Consider the following 25,751-nt stretch of genomic DNA (forward strand, 5'->3'; position numbering starts at 1 on the left):
CCCTATAGCCCCCTGTCCTGGGTTCAGCAGCAGCAGTCATTTTTCTCCTTCTTAGGAGCTAGTGCAGTGCTGTGCTTTGATCTTTCAGCCTGGGAACAGTGCTGATAACGCCGATGTTTTCAGTTGCTGCTCAAATGTTTGGTCTGGCCAAGGACTTTCTGAGCCTCATGCTCTGCCAGGGAGGAGGGGAGGCTGGGAGGAAGCAGAGACAGGACACCTGACCCAAACTGACCAAAGAGGAATTCCATACCACAGCACGTCATGCCCAGGATGTAACGGGGAGTTACCCCGGAAGGGAAGGGACTGCAGGGTTGGACGAGGGATTGGTCAGTGTTGGGCTGGGGGGAGTGGGGCAAGTTATCAGTCGGCTGGTGTTGAGGTGTTGTATTCTTTCCTCTTGTTATTTCCTTTATCATTATTATTATTGGTGGTAGCAGTAGTGATTTGTGTTATACCTTAGTTACTAAACTGTTCTTATCTCAACCCGTGGGAGTTGCATTCCTTTCGATTCTCCTCTCCATCCCTCCAGGAGCAGGGGGAGGGCAAGAAGCGGGGGGGGGGGAGTGAGTGAACGAGGTTTGTGGTTGGGTTTAAACCACGACACCCGCCTTCAGATACTGGAAGGCTGCTATGAGGTCTCCACGCAGCCTTCTCTTCTCCAGGCTGAACAGCCCCAACTTTCTCAGCCTGTCTTCATACAGGAGGTGCTCCAGTCCCCTGATCATCCTCGTGGCCCTTCTCTGGACTTGTTCCAACAGTTCCATGTCCTTTTTATGTTGAGGACACCAGAACTGCACACAGTACTCCAAGTGAGGTCTCACGAGAGCAAAGTAGAGGGGCAGGATCACCTCCTTCAACCTGCTGGTCACGCTCCTTTTGCTGCAGCCCAGGATACGGTTGGCTTTTGTAACATTTTAATATACCATGTTCTGAAAAATAATTTTACTAATGTATATCATTGGAATGATTTTGTTTCTTCTGTAGGTGAATTGCTTTTATTATTGCACTCATTAGCACTGGGTTTGTAATCTTACAATAGGTCAGTATAAAAAAAATGGGGGTTTTTTGCTACATTCACTTACAAGATTGATAGATTTTTTTTCCCTGTAATTCTTCAGACTATAAAGGGAGAGGCTTTTCATGAGGATGTTGTTCTGGGTTCAGCAGTAGCAGTCATTTTTCTCCTTAGTAGCTGGTGCAGTGCTGTGTTTTTGTCTTTCAGCCTGGGAACAATTCTGATAACACTGATGTTTTTAATTGTTGCTCAGTAATGGTTACTCTGACCATTTTTGAGTGTTTTACTCTCACCAAATTTGCAAGTCTCATGCTCTGCCAGGGAGGAGGGGAAGCCAGGAAGGAGCAGAGACAGGACACCTGACCCAAAACTAGCCAAAGGAGTATTCTATTCTACAGGATGTCATTCCCAGTATATAAACTGGGGCAGTTACCCGGAAAGGCGAGATCACTGCTTCAGGTTGGGCTGGGTATTGGTCAGCAGGTGGTGAGTGGTTGTATTCTCTTACCTTGTTATTTCCCTTATCATTATTATTATTGGTGGTAGCAGCAGTGATTTGTGTTATACCTTAGTTACTGGGCTGCTCTTATCTCAACCCATGGGAGTTACATTCTTTCGATTCTCCTCCCCATCCCTCTGGGAGTGGGGGGTGGAAGTGGGGGGCAGGGAGTGAGCGAGCAGCTGCGTGGCTCTGAGTTACCGGCTGGGCTTAAACCACAGCAGACATGTACGGATACAATAAAGAGCTTTAAACTGAAAAAAGGTAGATTTAGACTAGACATTAGGATGAAGTTCTTTACTTGGATGGGGGTGAAACACTGGAACAGGTTGTCCAGTAAAGCTGTGGATGCCCTATCACTGGTAGTGTTCAAGGGAAGGCTGCACAGGGCTTTGCGCAACATGATCTAGCGGAAGGTGACCCTACCCATGGCAGGAAGGTAAGAACTAGATGAATTTATCTATGTTGGAACTTATATTCATTCCAACCCAAACCACTCTATGACTCACCTATCAGGAACTCGTTAATAATATAGTACCATTTTCTTAAGAATCATGAGACCTTCCAGTATTCATGTGCTTATAAGAATAGTGCCTTTGGGACCTTCAGCTTGCAGGATCTTTTGTGAGGAATTTTAGGACTGCACAGATGCCATAACATAGCTGAATTTTTGGTGTCTGCTGGTAATGTTTCATTTTGTTACGGAGCTCGAGTGCCATACAGCAGTCATGGTTCAGGTGAGAACTGTACTCATGAACTTTAGAGGCTGTGTTACTTGCCAATATCCCAGTGAGTAGCAGTATACAGAGGATGTTCAGGAAGGAGCGTTACTTAGAAGTGGTTGCTCTTTTGTGCTTTTCCTTTGCAAATTTGTCCCCCAAAATTTGTATTTTTAATTTCTTGTATATTTCTGTTATTTTAATTTCTGATCTGGAAAAGTTAGGTCACGTTATGAACATCTGTACATAAGCCTTAACCTTGAAATTTTGTCACTGCAGGGAGGATCTTTCAGAGCCCAAATTGTGAAGTTCCAGCAGCTTATGGTACCAGTCAGGTCATTGCCATGAGTGTGCATATAGACTTGTAGGAAATTCATTAGAAATACCAGCTTTTCCCCAGATCTTAGTGTCAGTTCTGTCCAGTGGCAAGTTCTGCTTCCTATCACATCTAGTTTTTGCATGGAGGCATCTAGAATGAGTTGATCTGGGAAGCTCAAAGGTAGATGAGGAAAGGACAGTTCGCCAACTGCACATCACCAGCTCCAGAGCAGGAGTCATGCCTTGGTACCAGAATTGCTCCCTTTGTAGAAAGCAGTAAACAGCAGTGGTGGGGGAGACATACAGAGCTGTTTACATTTCTTCTTGTTTCTGTTTGTACCATGAAACGAGGGGCAGGTTTTTAATGTTGCCTGCAGTGCCAGGAAGTACAAGAGTGGATTGCCATACAGCTTAGGGCTTGCTCCTTTGCTTTGTTACCCTGTGAAAAACACCAGTCCTAGCACTTGATTTCTATATATTATTTGCAGTTGTGACATCTTAAATGCTACAAGGACTCAGTTTCAGCATACAGAATAGAACTTTAACAACATGAAATGAAAAGTACATATGTGACCCACAATGGTAGGTGGAGCCAAAACTGATACAGTTTCATCAGTAGAGCTTTTGAGAGTCATCCCTGGAATAATTTGTCCCTTCAGCTGTGTATGGGTTTTCTTAATGAAAGATAATTGGAATAGTCCTGAAAAGAATGAGGGAGAAGTTAGAAGCTGTTAGACGAAGTAGAGGATCAGAAGTCAATGTTTAAAGTTGCTTCTTGTAATTTAGTGGTGTAGGCTAAGTTAACATAGTGCTGTCCACTCTGTTTGTTTGTTCCTGTTTGATTTGACATTTGTGTCTTAAATAACTTTTATTTATAAAATACATGTTTAAAGAGAGGGGAAAATAGAAAGCATAACAATATAATGTGCCAAAATCTGCAGTTGTACGTTAATACTGGTAGTGGCAGTGTTTGGAGTTCCTTCCATTACTCCTGTTTTAAGGGCCCATTGCTGTTTGACTTATGACTCTCCAGTCCTATTAACATCTTGCTTCAGCAAATCCAAATTTACTATGAATTTTGCTGAGAATGTGCTTTTAACATACAGCCTAAAGGGCAATAGCAATACCATGCTGCTGACAAGGATGCTATTTGGCTTGGTTTTATTACCTTTTCACAGGTTAAGTAGTATGTTTTTAAAATACATTCATTTGAATGTTCTGTATTATTTTTTCTTTTTGTTACTCCTTAGGGTATCTCCACTTCAAAAATCTGAAGTTGTAGAAATGGTTAAAAAACAAGTTAAGGTAGTAACTCTAGCAATTGGTGATGGAGCAAATGATGTTAGTATGATACAAACAGCACATGTTGGTGTTGGTATTAGTGGGAATGAAGGTCTACAAGCTGCAAATTCTTCAGACTACTCAATTGCTCAGGTGAGTCATTACACTGTAAAATACTATAGTAACATAGCTTGATATCAGATTAATATTGGTGTATGCAAGTTTTCATTGTATGTTCATTTTTCATTTTTTGCAGTTCAAGTATTTGAAGAACTTGTTGTTGGTTCATGGAGCCTGGAATTATAACAGAGTAGCTAAATGCATCTTGTATTGTTTCTACAAGAATATAGTCCTTTATATTATCGAGGTAATTTTATGGTACAGTTAATGTTACTTCTTGAAAGTACAGACATTATTATTTTGAGCTTTTAGTTATTATATATGATTTCAAAGCAGCATTTAAACTGCCAATAGACACTTGTACGGAGTCTTATTTTCTAAAAAGCTCATTAATATTAGTGATTTTTCTTAACTGTCAAAGATCTAATTGTCTTTAAAATATGTACCAAATATTAGTACTCACGTTTGCGTTGAATAATACTGCTAGGTTGTTGAAATTCTGTATCTGTAACATCATTACAGTATTTAAGGAATAGAGTTACAGATAGCCTTAAATTTACCAGGAGATGCTTGTGCTGGTGCTTTACCAAGAAATAAATGTGACACCAGCTTCTGAGCTATAGTAGCTGTCCAGTTCACTATCTGAAGCTCTTTTTCAGGTCACTGTTGAGCTGCAGGGCTCTTGCTGTTCAGAACAGTACTTCAGGGTTTTACATACATGTTTAGTGAGTTACACTATTGCATACCTTTCATTTGTTAATGAGGTAACCATGCCTGCTTAGGCTCTAGTTCATGAACAGGAATATTTATCTGAAAGTAATTGACCTAGTTTTCTTACTGGAGTCTTGTGAAAAATACAGTAGTATGGGAGGCATGTGTTGAAATAAATGTACTGTATTGGTGCATGTGCTGAAATAAATGTACTTTATTGGTACATGGTTAAAACAGCACGCATAGCTATAATTTTCATGAGCTTCATGACTACATGGTATCCTTAAACTTTTGAATGTATTTTTAAATTCCCCCCACCTTTATTTGCTCTTTCTTCTTTCAACAGCTGCTCGCTTTCTTATAACCAAATATGTATCGTAATTATGTTTAGAATTGAGTCAAACTTTATACTCACAATGTTACTTTGTGTTAAAAGTGTGGGAAAAATTTTTTTGCAAAACTTGATTACAAAATAAGTTTTACTGGTCTGTCTCCTGTATCTTTACATTAATTATGTTTACAGTTATTTTAAAAACTTTAATAGTTTTTTATATATATTTTCAAATTAATATCTTAAACTTGCACAGTGCATATCCAGTTTTACTGAAAGAACGTGGCTTATTTCTGTTATACCTGATGTAAACATTAGGTTCATATTTCTGATTCTGATATCTATGTTGCAATATTTGAAGATAATTCAAACATCTTTTTATAAACAAGTATTGTAGCCAAAAAGGCGCATTTTTCTATTTTTTTTTTTTTACATGTTCTAAGTTTTCCTGGTTTTCCTCTTTATTATGTTATTAACAAACAGATTTCAATCTAAGTAGTAACAATTTTGCAGCCCATTTGGAAAAACATAAAGTAGGAAGCTATAGAAAAAGCAAGTCTATTAAAAGTCCTTTTTGCTTTAGAAGTGATGGGAGACTTTAGATCCTGCATTTCAAAAACTCAGTATTTGCTTAAATGATCAGATTTCCAGAACACTGATTAGCAGTAGCTCTTGAAGTATTTGGAAAAAACTATTAATGTATACTTTGTGTTTATGGAAAACATGCAGAGTTGGGCTTTAGAGCATACTACCTTATTTTTCTCAATTTTCTGTCAGTCACCTGCAAGCACATTGTAAATTTACAACTTGGGTCTAAATATCCCACCATTTGTATTATTTGTGAAAGAAAATTAAATGCAAGGTACAGAGATCATAGCCTAAAAAGTACAAAAGACTAGAAGAGGTAGTCTCTGTCTCCTGAGCAGACAGAAGGGCAAAGAGGTCATTTTGTATGAGTTACGACCCTTTATATATAATCCATACAAGCATTTTACCACATACACCTTCTCTGGAAGACAAGATGACTTCTACTTGAATTCCTGTGTACCCAACATTTGTCAGCTCAGAAAACTTTCACAGATGTTAATAGCTCATGTCAATACTGTGAGTGAATGGACAAAAATTCATCATTGAATGTCTCTAGAAAGGACAACTGCCAGTCTTGAATCTCTCTTTTCAGGTTTTTGTACGGATCAGGCGTGGGAGCAGAGAGCTCAATGAGTATTTGTAAGCTGCTGCTTAATATGCAGAAATGCTACATCAGGAAAATGCCTGTGAAGCTTTTGTAGCCACACCTCCTCTGTCTTGGAGTTTAGAAAATAATGCTATGAAAGGCATGTCTGGAAGTTGCCTTAAACAAGTTTGCCTTTATTAGCTGACAATAACTAAAAAAAAAAAAAATACCTGCCTTTACTTAATAGATGTATATTACATTTTTACATCTCTGGACAATTCTAATCAAATAAGTAATAGATTTGATTTAATCTAAAATACAGCCTTTTTCCTAGGCATTAGTGGGGTGATGCAAAATAAGTGTCAATGGTTTCTTGTTTCAGAAAATGGTAAAGGTCTATAATAATTAGTGTTTCTCAGCATTTAAACTCCTGTTCATAAGAATTCTCTGTAATAACTTTTTCTAGTCTGTGTCTTGATTCAATAGGTATTTAAACATGGGCTTCCTCTTTTGACCAGGCCTAGTCCCAGTAACTTTAGAAGTTATATTTTGAAGTATCCTTCTAAATTGCAAGTGAAAGCTTTGAATTTCCAATAGGCAGCTAGTGTGCATTATGTATTATTATGCCTGTGCCTCTATGGGAGTGTGTACTCACACTCACATAAGATAAGCCTATGCAGAGCCTCATCCTTATTTTGAGGGAGCTGTCATTACGTTATAGTGATGGTTGGGATTGAGATTGATCTAGTGATTGAAAACTCCTTCATGGATTGGGTTGGGTTTTGTAATTACCATTACTGTGTATACTCTGTCTTTAAACTATACATTTTTGAAGTTAAGCAAATCTCCCTTCAACATCAAAAGGACAAAATTTTCTTATTCCTACTTTGTGTTCTGCTAGCTAGCAATAACTAGGAATAACATTAAATAAATTGGCTTATGTTAAAAAGGAAGGCTTACAATTTAAAAAAAAAAATATTTAAAGATGTTCATAGATCGTTCATGTTTCATGTAGGGGAAATTTCAAATAAAAGAGGACACAAACAGAAAAAACACATGCATGGAGTTCACATTCAAAGTTTAGTTACGGATCCTTGAAGGTGGTTGGTTGTAACAGTTTAAGTGATACAATGTAAACAATTCAATTATACTAAGTAATTAGAGCTGCAATGCCCTTTTTTTTTTTTTTGTTGATTCATAAACTTTCGATGATGGTTCTCTTCTCCTCCCCCAACCCCAAACCCAGCGCAGTTACAGCACATGTCCATAACTGAAGTTTACCATTTTGTTCCCGATTCCCTGTGCCTGACACACATCAGATGAGTGCCTGTGGTCATTTTGAGACCCAGATCATGCATAACCCCAAATGTGAGCAGGCTTTCTGTGTATACTCATCCTGGTTCTGAGGTGTGGAGTTTAGGTGCTGTTGTTCAATATGTCATGCTTTACTTAATGTATGCAAACTGCACCAACAGGAGAAAGTGGTTATGCACATGCCCACTTTTTTGCATTAAAAGGTTTGAAAACTTCAAAATACAAGGTTCTGCACAGAGGCCCATCTCATCTTAGAAGGGTTGTGAACCTAAATCTTTTGTTTTCCATGAAAATTATGTAGCTGTTAAACTATAAAATGGTCTGAATTTTTACTTCCCCCTCACTTATGTAGTCTAAATGACTTCTTAAAGACACCTGTCACCTATCTTGCTGTATAGGGATGCTGGATTAGTAATTGGAGTTAGAGTAGGACCTGTCCTCTAAGAGAAGTGGCTGAGTATGCTGCTAAATTAGTATCAAGTACAGCATGTCCTAAAAACTTATTTTGCAGGTACAGCTGCCTTCATTGTCCATCATAATCAGAATGAAATATACTTTCCATAAATAAATTTCTCACTGTGAGAAGTTTGTCACTATAACTATTAATAATGTATTAAACTCCATAGTAGCTTTCTCGTGTAAGAAAAGAGTAAAAAAGTGGCTTATTTTCTTCCCCTCTTACAGTCTGAGATAAGGGCTGCTTTTATCTTCCTGCCTTTTTTTTTTTCCCGTCTACATCTGCCAGTTATTTTTGAGCCATTGGTGTTCTTAATGTAAACATTCAAAAACTATCTGTTGTAAACAACAGAAAATCCATGTTTCTGTTTAGATACTAAAAGATGCTCTGTCTCTTTAAGTAGTATGTCTGGTGTTCCACTGAATAGTAGTGTTTCTCCTACAGAGGTCACAGTGTTTTTAGCCACATTAAAAAGTTTCTCTTCCCAACCAATTTTTGATAGATTCAACAAGAACTTTAGAATCCAGGGGTACTACCAAATTTCATTTCTTGGCTTGGATCTAGAGCTCTGATCGAGATAAGTTCCAGTCCCTTATTACACTGAACTGACCTAAAGTGCTTGTACCTTGCATGCTTTCTTTAGAAGAAAGTAAATGCCAGTGTTTCCAGAGGTTAATATTATGCCTTAAAGCATTTCTTTACAGTTCTGCAGTAAAACTGCTTTCAGTTTAAATAGCTTGAAAATTTTTAACTCTTAAGTTCTGTACAAACTAAAACTGAAAGTAACATGCTTTTTAAGGAATTAAAGGCTTGGGAGCTATTTCATATATGCCATTCCATTGTAAATGAAATTTTATCCTAAATACTTTCATTTATTTATAAAAGTGACTCTGAAATATTTTCAAGTGTTGCTTAACATCACTTATCTTTAAGATCAATGGGTATGTGGAATAAATCCAGTACATATATTTGGTCCTTTCTTTTTAAATGAGAGTTTTGTAACATTTTGACTGCTAGTTAAGTCACAAGAAAAAGTTATTGTTGTTTTGTATACTCCTTGGTTATGAAGGGTCAGTTATATGTCTACTTGCGGTGTGTCTTATTTTCCTCCTAGAGAGCAGTACTTCTGTTAAACTGTCTGAAATTACCAGTAACGAGGTGTACATATATTTATGCCCAGCTACTGAATCACGTAATCTCTGTTGAAAATATCCTTTTCCACCACCCTCTTTCAAAGACAGAATTCAAAAATTTACTTCAGTATTTAATAAAAAAAAAAAAAAAAAAAAAAAAAGGAAGAGGGAGATAAATCATAATATCTATTCTTTCACTCCTGTCTCTAGAGCTGTCTTCCTAGCGATCTTCCTAGGTTGGGAGTAAAGTAACGTAGGACCTATGTATAGTGAGAGGGTTGAAAAGAGAGATGGCAGTTGAGGACCACAACTTGTATACAAGCAGTGGTGATGGATTAGGTGACCCTGGATTAGGTTCACATACTTAGCTTAGTTGTAAAGCAGCCAAAAAACTGTGCTGATGTTGAGTACATGATTATGTGTTCAGCAGTGAACAACTGATTATGCACTCATTTCGCCCCTTCATACTCAGCAACTGAGAAACTGCTGCTAATGAATGTCTGCTAAATTCATCATGGTTAAATGATAACTACAGTTACAAAACTCAAAAATCAAAATAGACAAGAGCTTATAAAAACCTGACTCTACTGGCCTAAAGTAATTGCACTGTCTTTTCAGTGAATAGAATGAAGGGTTAGAAAATCCTGGTTAACCAAAGTAAAGAAAATTATAAGATTTCAGAAAATTCAGTAAATACTGTATCTCTGTATCGTAGCCTATAACATTCATGACCTTGTGTGCATTTTTATTCCAATAATTGGCCACCAGAAAAAATCTGTTTAGTTTTCCTTTATTGGTTGAACAAATAGCAGTGTTTAGGCTGGATTTTACTTCTCATTTTTAATGTAAATTGTTATTAATTTCAGGATTTTTTTCCATCTCAAAGTAGTCACAAACATGTTCAGACATTCCACCATATGTTAAAAAAATCTGAGCTTCGCCATAGAATCTGGTCACCTGGAGGCCAGCCTGAGTACATACGTACTGGTAAACATATATTATGATTGTAGCAATTCATGCTTCAATGGTAAAGTCAAATGAAATATGAACTGCAGGAAAGTCTCTGCAAAGCAGCAACTAAGAATTCACTTGAAAAACATGAGTCTTAAATTGAGTAGAATGTTATTCAGATGATCCTCACTTCTGTCAGCTTTCAGCTTAATGTTTTGTCATAAGCAATATATAGTTTCAGTGTAACTTGTTAATAAAGATTCATCAGATATGCTGCTTCTCCACTTTGTCATTGAACTAAGAGACAAATGAAGAAATAGGAGGAAGTCATGCTACATGCTATTATGAAAGATCTATGAAAATGTGTTATTGTGCCTTTCCAATTATTCTTAACTTTTTAGCAAAAAGTGATAAAACTTAGGCAGTGAAAGAGATAAATATCCAATTGCCTGTCTAATGTACTCTGTAGTTGAGTTAGTGTTTTTTAAAGAAGTAGTTGTAGTTGACTTAGTGGTAAAGCCTTATCCTTTCATGAGTTTCATGTATGAGAAAGGAATATTGGTACATTTTTCAGTTTGAAACTGCAACTTACTGTATGAATTCTATTAGTTAGGAGATTTACTAATGATAAAATGACTGCTTCTTATGTGTAGGATCACACACACACACACCATATTTCTCAGAATTTTCATTTCATCATTCAAGTACAATATAAATGCAGTGAGCTTAAATCACTCTTAAATACTTAAAGAATATGGCATTTCTTCTGAAAATAGCTACTTCCTTTAAACGTTTTCATATTGAGGTGGAATTGCTCACGTATTTGACTAGATTGACTAGATTGCCCATTTTCTGGTCTTGAACGCAAATTGGTTTGTTTTGGGGGTTTTTTCTTACATAGATTTAAACCAGAACACTTTCAGTTGTGCTGTAAATGTGTTTTAGGGGTACCTTTTTTTTGGTGAAGCTGAAGAAAAATGTATTTATCATACCTTGCAAGATATCTAAGTAATATGTGGCTCTCGTCTTTTTCAGGTCTGGTTTGCATTTGTAAATGGATTTTCTGGACAAATTCTTTTTGAAAGATGGTGTATAGGTCTTTACAATGTGGTAAGATTATTAGTGTGTTTTCAGTTATTTTCAACCATAAACATGAAAGTAATGAGTACTATAATAAACATAAGTAAGTAATCTTTAAGCAAGTCCTCTAAAGTTTTGCAATATGTTTTTGTTTGTTTGTTTGTTTTAATCCAACTATTAGATGTTTACAGCAATGCCTCCACTAACTCTTGGTATATTTGAGAGATCCTGCCGAAAAGAAAACATGCTGAAATATCCTGAGTTATACAAGACTTCCCAAAATGCACTGGACTTCAATACTAAGGTATATTAAAAAAAAAAAAAAAAGGTCAAATATCATTAAAGCAGAAGTTAACAGGAATTCAGTATTGTTATTCTTTTTGTACTAAACTGCTCATATTTAAAAATGGAGGGCATTTTTATGACTACTCTTTCCAGTTGTCCATGTGTCTGTGCATGGTGCAAATCATATTTATTCATTTTTAGGAAGCATGGAAATGGACAGTAACCATTTTTTTTCCTCAGCCCTTATTTCTTTTCCTCTGCTGGTAATAAAGCTGTCTTCTATAGCCAGAAGTGATTAGACCTCTCTGTTGCTGGGCTGTATGTGTTTGTACTGTTATATGGAAATGGATTACTGAAGCCTGTGGAGAAGTGTTGCAGAGGACAATAAGAACTGTCATTAGATTTGTAGAGGGAGTGACTTGGTACAATTCTTTGTCAATTTGGAGTTGTGATTTTATGGTTTAATTTTGAGTTTTAGGAAAAAATTTTTTGAGTCAGTTAAGAATGTGTCAGTGTAAATCAAAAGGAACCCAAGGCTACTTTTGGTGGGAAATGGGCAACATTTTGGAGATACTAGCACAAGAAGTAGTAAAAGAATGTAGGACACTTTAATATATAAAATATATAAGCAATTTCTATAGACGTATCCGTAAGTAATCTCTTCAAAAAATTAAATTTAACTTGTTCCTGAATCTGCAATTTCATGAATACTTTGGCATTCATGTTTATATTTGATTTTTCTAAATATAATTCGGACATTTCAAGTAATATCATTGTATGCTGAACTTAGATATTTTCAGTCTGTCACTGAATTAACAATGCCTGGTCTGTAAGTAGACGTGTAAAGCCGATACAGCATGCTTAGCTCTTATATCTCTGCCGCTTGTGCTGTAAAACTGGAATACCCTTATCTATATAGAATTACTTGTCTAAACTATCTATGTTCACTGAAGCATATGAGATTTTTCTACTTCTGCACTTCATTGCTTCACCTACAAAAAATAAACCTGAAAGTTGTAAGGAAACTAGGGAAAATAGTTTCATGTGTCACAGTGAATGCTTTACAAATATCAGACATTTTATAGTCCATTAATAAAGCCACTTTTGTGTTGTGATTTTAATAAATAATCTAAGTCATGAGTTACAACTGTTGGATTTTTCTTCTGCTTTTAAATAAGCCTTAATATTTTTATTATTGTACAGATGCATTGTTAACTTCATTGGAAATTCTGTGGCTATTCACATACAACACTTCTATGAGTAAACATCTACAAACTTCTCAGCTACAAAATTCCCACCTATACAAGTTGAATAGTTGGTGTTAAAGATTTGGAAACATTACTGCCTTGAATGTTGATGCAGATGTTTGTTATGGTAAAAGGGATCAAAGGTTATAAGGTCATGACAGAGGTTAAAGGATTAGCATGTGACAATACGAAAATGGAAAAGTAGAACCAATTTTTCTTGCACCCACCTGTGCTTTCTGTCAAATAAAAACTTCTGGTAATGACATAGCAAGAAAGAGAGACAAAGGTTAATGAGTAGCACAAGTTCAAATGTGCAAAGTATTGGAGTGTAAATTGGATCATACAACCTAGCATAGTTGTATAATCAAACAAAAGACTTTGAGACATTGTGGAAAATGCAAGGCAGGCAACTTCATTTCAATTGTTTGAGCACCTTAACACTCATAATACGTATCAGTCAGTTAGTTACAATAAAGGCTGTGATAGCCAGAAGAACTGTAAATGAAAAAGCATGATTGCTATACCACAGGAAATCAGTTACATATTTTTTATTTAAGTCTTTCTATGTTTTTATACAATATATTATGGAAAGCATCAGTAGCTTGTTTATCCTTAATACTGTTCTCTGTAGAAAGCATATTTTACAAATTAAAATAAAAGTAAAATGTGAATTATTTAGCAAATACATTAAAGGAAGTTTATTATGATGAAGCTGTGTACTTCAAGAATGTAGCATCTAAGGAGGTATCCAAAAAGATACTTCTATTTGTCCTTTTTTAATTCTGTTGCATGTGGAAGTATGTAGATGGGTATATGTAAAACTCAGGTTTTGATTGTTCTGCTGTCAAAATTTATTATTACACAAAATGTAAATTATAAAAGCTAGAGTCCTTTTTAAGTCTCTACCTAGGATGTAGCAATTGTTCCAGTTGTCTGGTTTAGTTTAATTTTTCTGATGATATTCCCATACGTATACATTTTAATTTCCCTTCTGATTTAAAATTAAAAGGAGATAATACACACTTTTTTTTCAAAGCATAAAAATAAACAAATGACCCATGAAGCACTAAGAGGCAGAAAGTGCCTGTCAGTTATATTACTTCACAGAGTTGGCCTGACAAAAACACATTTTGTGACTCTAACACACAGATAAAAAGAAAGGTCAGGGTTCACAGAGCTAGTTTATTGCAAATGGTTCTCATGGATTTTCTGTTTTCCCTTAGGTTTTCTGGTTTCATTGTTTAAATGGCCTCTTCCACTCATTCATTCTGTTTTGGTTTCCACTAAAAGCCCTCCAGCATGGTAAGTCTTACGAACAATAAAAATATAAGTGTTGAAAGGTATGAAATACCTTAATACCTTCTTTGTTCTTAATAAAGCTTTATAAATGATAACAGGTTTGTGTGATTATATTTCAAAATACCATTTCTAGAACTAGAGTAGGTGCAGTATATTTAATATGGGGTTTTTTTTAACCTGTTGAAAAGTAGGAGTAATATTATGTACATATACATTAAACTACATGAATGGGTTTTAAGCAAACTGAAGCAAGATGGAGATAAAGAAATTGCTATTTAATTATGCTAGATTTTGTATATAATGATAAATACCATGATAAATACCTACCATGATAAATACCTACAAGATCCTAAATGAATGCTGTCGCTTGCATTATCTCTTACATTTTGTAAACTTTATTTATTATTATTTTATTTTATTTACATTCTGTAAACTTTTATTGCTGACCTTTTCTCCTGTTACTTAAAGGGCATACTAACCCATTAGTTTACCTCTGTATAAGTTGGCTTGTGGCAGAGGAAACTGGGACATCTCGGACAGCTCAGTCTTGTCACTCTTCTAGGTCAACTGTTGTGTATGCACCTGAGCTACAGAAGGAAATGGCTAGGAGGAAACCTGTGTTAATTAGACAAAACTTTAAAGCACTGCTTCCAGTTTGTGGCAATGTTGTAGGAGCTGCAGCTTTTCTGTAAAACTAATAGTCTGCTCAGTTTCCCTGCCAGTCTGACCCAGCATATAAGATAGAAATACTCTTATGGACATTTTCTAACTGTTGAGACTAGGTAATGATATGGTCACAGCTGCTTGTGCTCAAAAAGGTTAAGGAGAAGACTTGTTGCAGAGTACTTTATGCTCAGTGACTTCTGATGGGTAAAGGGAATTAGGTAGCAGCCTGTTTTCTCTGAAAGGCCACTCATATCACACTGGATTTGAGTGAGCTCAGTGGCAGTGGTTTGCATTGGAGAGGTTTAGGCAGACCAGGAGGAAAGATGTCCCAAAATGTCAGTGCATACTCTAAAACCAAATCCAAACCAAAATCCCTGTTCAAAGCTGTTACCACTCCATGTGAGAGATTTATGCCTTACACATTTAGAGAGCAGACTTCGACCTCTTCAGGAACCTGCTTAGTAAGGTTCCATAGGATATATATAGCCTTAGAGGACAGGGGGGCAAAGACTGTTGGTTGATATTCAAGGATCACCTGCTACAAGCTCAGGAGTATTGCATCCCAACTAGAAGGAAGTGTGGCAGAAGGGCCAGGAGACCTCCTTGGATGGATAAGGAGATGCTGAGAAAACTTAGAGGGAAAAAAGAGGCTTATAAAATGTGGAAGCAAGGACAGGCAGCCTGGGAAGAATACAGGGATGTTGTCCGGGAAGCTAGGGACCAGGTTAGGAAAGCTAAGGCCCAGTTAGACTTAAATCTGGCCAGGGATGTGAAAGATAACAGGAAGAGTTTCTATAGGTACATTGCAAATAAAAGACAGACTAGGGACAACGTGGGCCCTCTCTGGAAGCTATCAAGAGAACTGGCTACCCTAGATTTGGAGAAGGCTGATGTTGTCAGTGACTTCTTTGTCACAGTCTTCGCTGGCAAATGCTCTGACGACACCACCCAAGTCTTGGAAAGCAGACACAGGGACTGTGAGAATGAAGACCTTGGGCCCACTGTAGGAGAGGATCTGGTTCGAGGCCATATTAAGAACCCAAAAGTACACGTCCATGGGACCTGATGAAATCCATCCACGGGTCCTGAAGGAGCTGGTGAATGAAGTTGCTAAGCCACTGGCCATCGTATTTGAAAAATCATGGCAGTCAGGTGAAGTTCCCGATGACTGGAAAAGGGGAAATATAACCCCCATTTTCAAAAAGGGGAAAATGGATGACCGAGGGAATTACAGACCAGTCAGTCTCACCTCTGTGCCTGGCAAAATCTTGGAGCAGATTCTCTCCTGTAAGGCATGCTAAGGCACATGAAAAACAACAAGGTGCTTGGTGACAGCCAGCATGGTTTCACTAAGGGGAAATCCTGCCTGACCAATTTGGTGGCCTCCTAGGATGGGGCTACAGAACTGATGGACAAGGGTAAAGCAGTTGATGTCATCTACCTGGACTTGTGCAAAGCATCCCACATGACATCCTTGTCTCTAAATTGGAGAGACATCAATTTGATGGATGGACCACTCAGTGGATAAAGAACTAGCTGGATGGCCGCACACAAAGAGTTGTGGTCAATGGCTCAGTGTCCAGTTGGAGACCAGTAACGAGTGGTGTCCCTCAGGGATCGGTGTTGGGAAGGGTCTTGTTCAACATCTTTGTTGGTGACATGGACAGTGGGATTGAGTGTGCCCTCAGCAAGTTTGCCAATGACACCAAGCTGTGTGGTTAGGTTGATACGCTGGAGGGAAGGGATGCCATCCAGAGGGACCTCAGCACACTTGTGAGGTGGGCTGATGCCAACATTATGGAGTTCAACCATGCCAAGTGCAAGGTCCTGCACCTGGGTTGGAGCAATCCCAGGCACAGCTACAGGTTGGGCAAAGAAGAGATTCAGAGCAGCCCTGCAACGAAGGACTTGGAGGTGTTGGTCACTGAGAAAATGAACATGAGCCGGCAGTGTGCGCTCACAGCCCAGAAAGCCAACCGTATCCTGGGCTGCATCAAAAGGAGCGTGACCAGCAGGTCGAAGGAGGTGATCCTGCCCCTCTACTCTGCTCTTGTGAGACCTCACCTGGAGAAGTGTGTGCAGTTCTGGTGTCCTCAACATAAAAAGGACATGGAACTGCTGGAACAAGTCCAGAGGAGGGCCATGAGGATGATCAGGGGACTGGAGCACCTCCTGTATGAAGACAGGCTGAGAAAGCTGGGGCTGTCCAGCCTGAAGAAGAAGAAAGCTGTGTGGAGACCTCATAGCAGCCTTCAAGTACCTGAAGGGGGCCTATGGGGATGCTGGGGAGGGACTCTTCATTAGGGACTGTAGTGACAGGACAAGGGGTAACGGGTTAAAACTTAAACAGGGGAAATTTAGATTGGGTAAAAGGAGGAAGTTCTTTACTGTTAGGGTGGTGAGGCACTGGAATGGGTTGCCCAAGGGAGTTGTGAATGCTCCATCCCTGGTGGTGTTCAAGGCCAGGTTGGACAGAGCCTTGGGTGACATGGTTTAGTGTGAGGTGTCCTTGCCCATGGCAGGGGGGTTGGAACTTTATGATCTTGAGGTCCTTTCCAACCCTAACTATTCTATGACTCTTCACAATAGAAAAGTGTTTAATGATTATATGTGATGATGCAGAATAGAGTTCATGTGTGAATGGCAAAGCTAAGATAACTTGCATGATCAGTTATGAGAGCAGTGTAGCACAGGCCTCTTCAGCTCATATCTCCTGGGCTAGAACTGACCTGCTGGGAAGTGGCCTTAACATGTCTGAACAAATTGTCTTGTCTTTCTCTTTCATTCTTAGGGAAAGGCCAGGTGAGTAAGGGGAGCAGAACTTTGGCCTGGGGATAGTGTAGTTGGTGGGTGGTATAACCAGAACCTGCCGTGGGTCCGGCTGGTGCAAAGTTCTGCATGAAGGGGAGATGAGCACAGGATGGGAGCTGCTGTTAATTAAATCTGATGTCTGTGCATGTGAAGAGGAAAAGGAAGTAATGCTGTTAGTTTCCTAGGGAGGGGCTGATGAGTGCCAGGGAGATCTACCAGAGAGAGGAACTTCTGAGAAAGGTCTCTACCTTGTCTTAGCAAAGAGGCACAAATTGGATCCTGAGACAAGAAAGTAGGAATGGGAAGAATGGGAGACAGCTCAGCTTTGTGTATAAGGGTGCTGAGTCCCAGCACGTCTGATGGGAACAGACTTAGCTGCCTGCCTGTTCCTCTGTTTTATCCTCATTATGCTTTTTAATGCTATGTATGTATTGTAGTGGAGTGCAAGTTTGAGCAGGTACTAGAATACCTGCTCAATTTGATACTGATAATCAGATCCTGAAGATTATTAAATTGTCTGAGCTCTCATTCTATGATTTTCTTTGAGTATTTTCTCCTGTTTACAATTTAGTCTCACTTAGTTACAACTTAGTCTCACCTCTTTCGTGTCTCTAAGTGGAAAATTTCAAACTGCATGCTTTGTAGTAGAGTGTACGAAGAAATATGCAATCAGAGGATAGGTATAGAGTCGTAGCAGTTGTTTGTCAGAACTTGCTCCATGTTCTGGAACAGCACTACACAAAACTAGAGTCTTTGTACCTCATGGACTTCCATGTGTATTTGAAAGGCGACAAGGACATAAATTTTCACAAAGGCTTCTTCTGATACAACTTTGTCAACATAACAGTAAATGGCAGAAGCAGAACTTACATGTACAAGTAAATCCACCAACTGCTCCTTCTTTTCTAACCTTTAGAATGAACCACAGTCTCAGCTGTGTTTTCAGACTTCTAGAGCTCTTGTAGTCCTTTGTGGTGTGCTAGTCTGTCCAGGAAGAAAGTTAAATCAGGGAAGTGCCAGGAATGCAACCAGTATCACTAGAGCAAAGGAGGCCGCCATTGTGAACTCCTCATTGTGTAATGTGAGACAGCTGGTTAAGGAGGACTATTTGTATGAACTTCCACCTGCTGTCTCTTCCAGAAGAGGCAATCATCAATACCTAGATCTTTATTGTGTGTGTGATAAACTGACCTCACAGGTCCTGAAAAGCTTTTTAGAAGGAACAGTCTCGATCCATGACTAAAATTAATTTCATTTCATTGTAAAGGTGATATGAAGGCTAGAAAAAACCAAACACCTTTATTATTCTTTCCCTCAACACAGCTTTTGAAAAACAGCCTTTCCTATGCTCTCTCAGTATTGCATGGTTTCTTATTCTTCTTATTTTTCTTTTTTTTTTTTCCTTTTTTTTTGGGGGGGGGGGGGGTCTTGTACTTCTAACCTTCCCTAGTGCATGCACAGTACCTTGATATCTTTTATATGATGGCAGTAAAAAGAGTATCCCAGTGATTAGAACTGCTACAACAGAATAAGTGCCCTGGTTTAGTTGCAGTATATGAACAATCTTAAGTGCTAAAAGCATTTCTAAACTGAACATGTGAAAATTTAGCAAGCTCATTACTTCTAATTGAGAATGAGAAATTCCCTTTGTATAGTTTAGTTGTGTGTTGTCCCATGTCTGCGAAGAACTTCCATAGAACTGGGATCAGGAAAGCCTCTGCTGCAGCAGTAGTCATAAAGTAGGTTTTGCCAAACAGGCCTAAATGCACTGCTTCAGAATTCTGAACTTAAGAACTACAGTAGATGTGAATTTTATGCAAACACATCTCTTTAGGGCACTGACTCTGCATAAATGCTGTGTGTGTACCCATATGTGCAAAATGGATATGTATTTATAAGAATCTGCAGATTTCAGTTGGGTAAATTTTGAAAATGTTACTCATAGCAAGCATCTCAAGATTTAAAATGGAGTATATTTTGTAGAAATATGGATAAGAGCAAAGATAAATTTCTATACCAGAAATATCCAGAATCAGTCAAAATCTGATTCTCTAAGCTTTGTGTTTACCTATATACTACAATCAATGTGCACTGCAGCAACTATATTTCATATTATTCTGAAGGTATGATACTGTATCTCTGATTGTAAAAGTTACTCTAAATTATTACCAAATAAAATATTACTCATTTTGTATATGATGTTACACAAAGCTCCTATTTCTAGCGTAATTCCTGAAGTCACTGAACATTCTAAGGGATTAAAAATTATGAAAGTTGTAGTTCTCTACTGTTCAGTAGAGTTCAAGGTGGAATCTTCTGTTAGTACCCTCTAGAGATGCTGCCATCTCTGTTGTACCAAAAAGATTTTATATACAGAGACTGCAATTGTGAGTGCTTAAATGTTTTTATCACTATTTCCTTCTCCAGGTACTGTATTCGGCAATGGCAAAACTTCAGATTACCTGCTGCTGGGAAACACTGTATACACTGTAAGTCTTCCTATAGTTATGTGGTGCTCTATTGTCTATCTATATTGGCTCTATCTTTAACTATTAAAACAATGTGGGTTTATTTTTATTTATAATTCTCTACATAGAAAACTTGATTCATTGCAGTGCCTTAAGAGTAGGAAATAGCTCTTGAATGACTCTTGAGAAGCTTTGAAGTACATTTTGTATTCTAATTCCAGTTTTTTAAACAAAGCATATAAAATAATAACGGAGCAATAAAAATGCAGAAGATACGCCTTATCCTCTACTGGAACTGGTTTGTGGACTTGTGGAGATACAGTTCTGTTCTCCCTCTCTTAATTTATCATGGGGCTTTGAAAGAGGAATTAGAGCCACATGGAACCAAGGTTTATGGGTTCAGAGACAACTACTCTGCCAGAATGACACCTATCTGACCCACACCTGACAGTAATTTCTGTTATTCTCAGAAATATTAGTCATTATTGGTTTGTTTTGTTCTTTTAATCTTTTGTGTCGTAGAATAAATTAATGAAGCTGAAGATCTGTTTTTCAGTACAAATAATTCTTGTAAAAATCTTTCCTTAGGGAATAGGGAGATATAACAGAGATAAGAGGAAGATGTTCTAGAAATAGTCCTCTGAGAATGTAACTACTGTCAACATCTACATATCAGAGAACATTTTGAATAGCGTTTTCTGGACAGCTAACCAGAAAAGTTGAAGAGCATAAAAGAACGAGTGAACACAGCCCCTTCTACGTATTTCCTGCTTGTGTGCCACTTAAAATAAAATGTTCTTTCTGCCAGTCAGTACCTGGCCTTTAGACTGGTTCTTTTGGGCACACTTTGTTCACACAGTCTCTTAAAAGTTTATTTTCTCTACACTTCCCTTTCCCTGTTCCAAAAGGCAAGCCTAGCATGTTTTGTCAGCAGTAGTCGCATATGATCATGCAATCTATCATATGATGAAGTGATCTCAATTAGGGATGGATGGAATATTCTGGGTGTTTTCTGTGCAAGTCTTAATATAATTAAGATGCAAGGTCACAGTCATTGTCATAGCTCAGTCCTGACAGAAGTAGTTCAACTGACATGGGTCTGTTTGTATTATGATCTCATAACACGGAGCAGTGTTTAGAAGTCAGCATTTATCTGAATGTCACAGCTTTCCCCAATATTGATAAGTACTTCATAAGAGTATCTACCAGAACCACCTGTTGCTGTAAGTAAAACAGGTTCTTCTTGAGAAGAGGTACTCTGAGCACAAGGTTTTCACCTTATTTTCATCCTAATTTCACTGATTGCTGTACTTAGAAGTTGCAGTGTTGCTCAATTCAGCAGAAGTTTATTTTATGAATTTTATGTAGGTATACATAAGTTGCATAACTTTACTTATCTTAGCACCTAAGCGTGGTTTTATGATAGCGTCTGCTTTCCTTGATTGCTCTAAAAGTATCCTTTGTATCGGCCATCATTTTGTAGAGTGAGTTAGCACTGTTCACTTGTAAACCCAACTATTTGACATACTGCAATCACAACTGATGTCCTTTCCTGAAGCAAACTCAGAACTTCATCTGCCCAAGTCACTGTGCTCTGTGCTTCTTTCCAAAAGCCAAGCTTGACACCTGGAGAAAACTAGTGACGTATGCTGTGCTAGGGGTTTACTGGATTACACTAGGTCCTATGAAACCGAGCATTCGAAAAATGCTGTTGTTTAGATTGTAACCTATCAATGGGTAAGTCTAGAAATATTACAGTACTGCAGAACATCCGAGTATCATCTGTGACATCAGTTGACTCACAAACATAAAAGCTTGTATTTTCACATTTGTAGCAACATTGTATTTTCCACCACCTTCAGAAATTAATTTCTGATACTTTCAGTATAGTAACCTGGAGCTACTCATTACTCTTTGAAAAGTGATATCCATAAATGCTAAAATAAAAGTCAGTGTAATTGTTCTGTCACCTTCTGCAACTGGTTTTCAACTAGGAGAGCTGAAACTGCACCATTTCCAGAGGCCAATTGCTTGCTATTAACGTGCAGGATGGCAAAGAAAACATCATTTCATGATTTTAAGTCCAGAAAATCTGCTTTTTCATTTGTTTTCCAGATTATCCACTTCAGATTGAAAATCTGGGGAGAGGTGGAGGTTGCAGTTGATGTATTCCTCCTCTTGCACTGGAATTCAAGGAGGTCTGGAAAACACATGAAGATCTGAGAGACTTTCACAATTGGGGGAGCAGAAGGGAGAATTAAAGACTAAAAATATCTGTGCTTGTGCAGTGTATGCGCACTGACATTTGTCAGACATTGTTTTAAAATATCAAAATCATAAGGCTGAGGTACTTCTCATTCTTCCCACAGTTTTTAATCTGGTTTTAGGAAGTCTACATCAGTTGGGCAAAAATCAGTAGCAAAGGAATTCAGAAATAAGTATAATTTCTTTGGATCCACAGGGGTCAGGAAAGTGCATGGAATTCCTGTCATGTCCTGGAATTATTTCTTCAACCATAAATTTCAAATAAGAGTGCCATGAAAATATTTGTATGACTGTTCTTGAGAGGTCTTTTTAAAGAAGCTCAGTGCTTTATACAAAAGATCAGTTTGATTTCTTATTTCCTGGGTAGAATTCAGTGAGGTACTGTTAGTTTGGATCAAGGGCAGGGAGAAGGAGCAATAAAACCCACATTCTTGAGGAAACTGTTGTGTATAGCTGGTAACTTTGTTAGGGGTGTTGGTTAAAATGCCGGGAGGGTATGTATTCACACAGTGTGTATCTCCTTTTATAGAGACGTGTATCTCCTTTTATAGAGACATGCAATGTTTGTTTTGTGTATACATTTTGTCTATGCAATGAGAATTCCTGACATGATCTTAAAGGATGTTTTCAAGAAAGAAACACAACAGTAGCAAGCAGGTGTTACCAGATGAGTACTTTCTTGCCCATAATTAATTTATTTCATTCATCCAAATATAGCACCAGAAGTGGTTAGACTAAGTAAATTATAACACTCATCATGGCCCTTAATTTTCTTCTCATTAGATTTCACACATGTTTTATATAAGGGAGTTGTGGCACTGGGATTTTTTTGTGTGTGTCTTTTGTTTCTTTCTTTCTTTGTTCTTAATAATGCAGCAATAGTTGGAATAGGGGCTTCCAGAATTAAAAGTATAAACATAGAACTAGAGTGAAAGCTTTCTGGCAGGTTGTGTATCTTTCTGTGCACCAGACATAGTGCACAGACATTGTCGTTTATATTTAACCAGTTATTATCAGCTTCTGATTGAAGTAAATTTCTGCATTTCTGAGTCTTCTTGAAGTTCAGCCACAGACGAATTCATGTACATCATTGCTGCCAACCTGGACAACAAACTAGAGTTTATAGCTGTAACCATTGGAGCTTGGTCTTTGTGTCTCAATTTTTCAGCCTCATGTTCTTTAGATTGCACATAAAGCAAAACTTCGATACACATTTACATGTGATTACAAAATTTAATAACTATTTCTTTGCTAAGAATTTTTGTTTATGTGAATTTCAAAGGAAGGAGATTTTCCTGAATCAACTAGTCCTTGCTGTGCACTTACAGATTTTCTACTACTGCTCATCTAAACTAAAATGGAGCATGTCCTACACAAAAACATGATGTTTTCAGAGACTGCTCCATAAAAGGAGCTAGGTGCATGGACACACATAGTACTTTGTTGACTATTATTAAGGAAATCACATTTAAATTGAAGAGATCGATTATCCTTTCCCTTATTGCATTTGTGCAAGTAAACATGAAGTATGAAAATCATTGAACTTTTTCTTCTGTTCTGGAGGTTCAACCAAACTAATGAACTGTGTATGCTAAGATTCTCATCGTAATTCAGAATCCTCTCTCTCTCTCTTCAAGTTTGTGGTTCTGACTGTGTGTTTGAAGGCTGGATTAGAGACCTCATATTGGACTTTGGTAAGCAAATGTCTCTTCTATATTCTTAAATGTTCTCTGAAATGTGATGAATAACTATGTTCTCATTTATTGTATTACACCCTTACAGTTTGTCAGCCCTCCCCACAGTATCAAACCAAACTGTGGTTACTTCATGGAAAGAATATCCACATGCAAAAAGTAATGCTTTATATTGAAAAGAAGGACGTTGGGATAAGACTTAAAAGTAATCCTTAAACTAGAAAACTCAAATTACTCTGAACTGATTGTAACTGTACTTAAATTTGCTTAAAACACAGTAATATTGTTGCTGAAAGTATCATTGTAGTGACAGGACAAGGGAGAAAGGGATTAAATTTAAACAGAGAAAGTTTAGGTTAGATATAAGCAAGAAGTTCTTTACTGTGAGCGTGGTGAGGCACTAGCACAGGTTGCCCAAGAATGTTGTGGATGCTCCATTCCTGGCAGTGTACAAGGCCAGGATGGACGGAGTCTTGGGTGACATGGTTTAGTGTGTGGTGTCCCTGCCCATGGCAGGGGGGTTGGAACTAGATGATCTTGAAGTCCTTTCCAACCCTAACTATTCTATGATTCTACTGTGTCCCTTCATCAGGGACTGGTGATAGGACACGACTAATGGGTTCAAACTTAAACAGGGGAAGTTCAGTTTAGATATAAGGAAGAAGTTCTTTACTGTGAGGGTGGTGAGGCACTAGAATGGGTTGCCCAAGGAAGCTGTGCATGCTCCATTCCTGGCAGTGTACAAGGCCAGGCTGGACAGAGCCTTGGGTGAGATGGTTTAGTGTGAGGTGTCCTTGCCCATGGCAGGGGGGTTGGAACTAGATGATCTTGAGGTCCTTTCCAACCCTAACTATTCTATGATTTTTGTGTTAAGAAATAGCTAATTGAAGTCATTGAAGTAGCAGAGTTAAATTAATACAAGTCATGGAAATTTCATCCAATACATCAGATTTGCATTGTAAATACTAAGTAGCAAAGGGTTTTTTTGTGTGTCATAATGCACATGTGATGATTTTTCTGGTTTTTTTTTTTTACAGTTCAGCCATATAGCTATCTGGGGCAGCATAGCACTTTGGGTAGTGTTTTTTGGAATCTACTCTTCTTTATGGCCAGTCATTCCTATGGCACCCGACATGTCAGGAGAGGTAAAAGTATATTTTAACTACTATCCAAATGTGCACAAAAAATAATGTTTCAATCTTTAGTACTAATCACTGTTGGATCCTTGTGTTAAACAAAGGCGCATAAGAAGGTTGCTTCTTTTATATGTTCAATGTGGTAACCATGTTTATTTAAAACATACTGAATTTTTACTCTTGTGAAAATGGAGCTCAACTAACAGGCTAAAATTATAGGGTCTAGTGAAGAAGAGTAGACAGGTAAGCTGCTTTGCAGTTCTTTAGTAAGTTTTCATTTTCTAAAGATAAGTTTTCGAAATTCAGAGCTCGGAATTACAGTGCTTATTTGGCTGGAAGTTTTTTTTCTATAATGAGGTAGCACAAGTAGTGCATTGGTTAAAGCAGTTTCTTGATCTTCAATTTATGAATTTGCCAAGTATTTGAAACTGTAAAACACCTAAAAAAATTTGAGGTGCTGTAACATTGCATGAGCAGCTGTTTGACATGCATTCATTTACTTTTCTATTAACTTGCTGCTTTGAATGCATCATTGTACTGTATCTTTAACCTTTTCACAGTAATTACCAGTTTCTGTTTCATTTATTAAGCCATTTGTGTAAACCTGCTCTGAGTATTGCAAGTAGAACTGAATTCATACAAAATGCTTGCTTGTAGCCTGTGCTGATCTAATTAGAACTTCTAAATTCTCAAAACCATTGAGATCCAAAAACAGCTGAAGTTTAGTATTAATTTCCCAGACTACTTATGTCTGCTTCTGGGCATGGCCAGTACCTG

General features: G+C 37.7%; 1 protein-coding gene across 5 annotated transcripts in view; it reads left to right on the top strand.

Annotated features, from left to right (window-relative positions):
* The window catches only part of ATP8A1 (ATPase phospholipid transporting 8A1), a 119,280-nt gene that overhangs the window by 67,692 nt on the left and 25,837 nt on the right, over positions 1-25,751 (top strand). For all 5 annotated transcript variants that reach the window (XM_065698091.1, XM_065698065.1, XM_065698084.1 and 2 more), the window contains 8 exons: positions 3,802-3,985; positions 4,089-4,199; positions 11,059-11,133; positions 11,285-11,407; positions 13,859-13,937; positions 19,839-19,900; positions 23,782-23,838; positions 24,876-24,983. In XM_065698091.1, coding sequence (XP_065554163.1) covers positions 3,802-3,985; positions 4,089-4,199; positions 11,059-11,133; positions 11,285-11,407; positions 13,859-13,937; positions 19,839-19,900; positions 23,782-23,838; positions 24,876-24,983 — 799 coding nt within the window. The remainder of the gene's footprint in view (positions 1-3,801; positions 3,986-4,088; positions 4,200-11,058; positions 11,134-11,284; positions 11,408-13,858; positions 13,938-19,838; positions 19,901-23,781; positions 23,839-24,875; positions 24,984-25,751) is intronic.

Source organism: Lathamus discolor, chromosome 1, assembly GCF_037157495.1.
Source record: "Lathamus discolor isolate bLatDis1 chromosome 1, bLatDis1.hap1, whole genome shotgun sequence".
NCBI classification, from domain to species: Eukaryota; Metazoa; Chordata; class Aves; order Psittaciformes; family Psittacidae; genus Lathamus; species Lathamus discolor.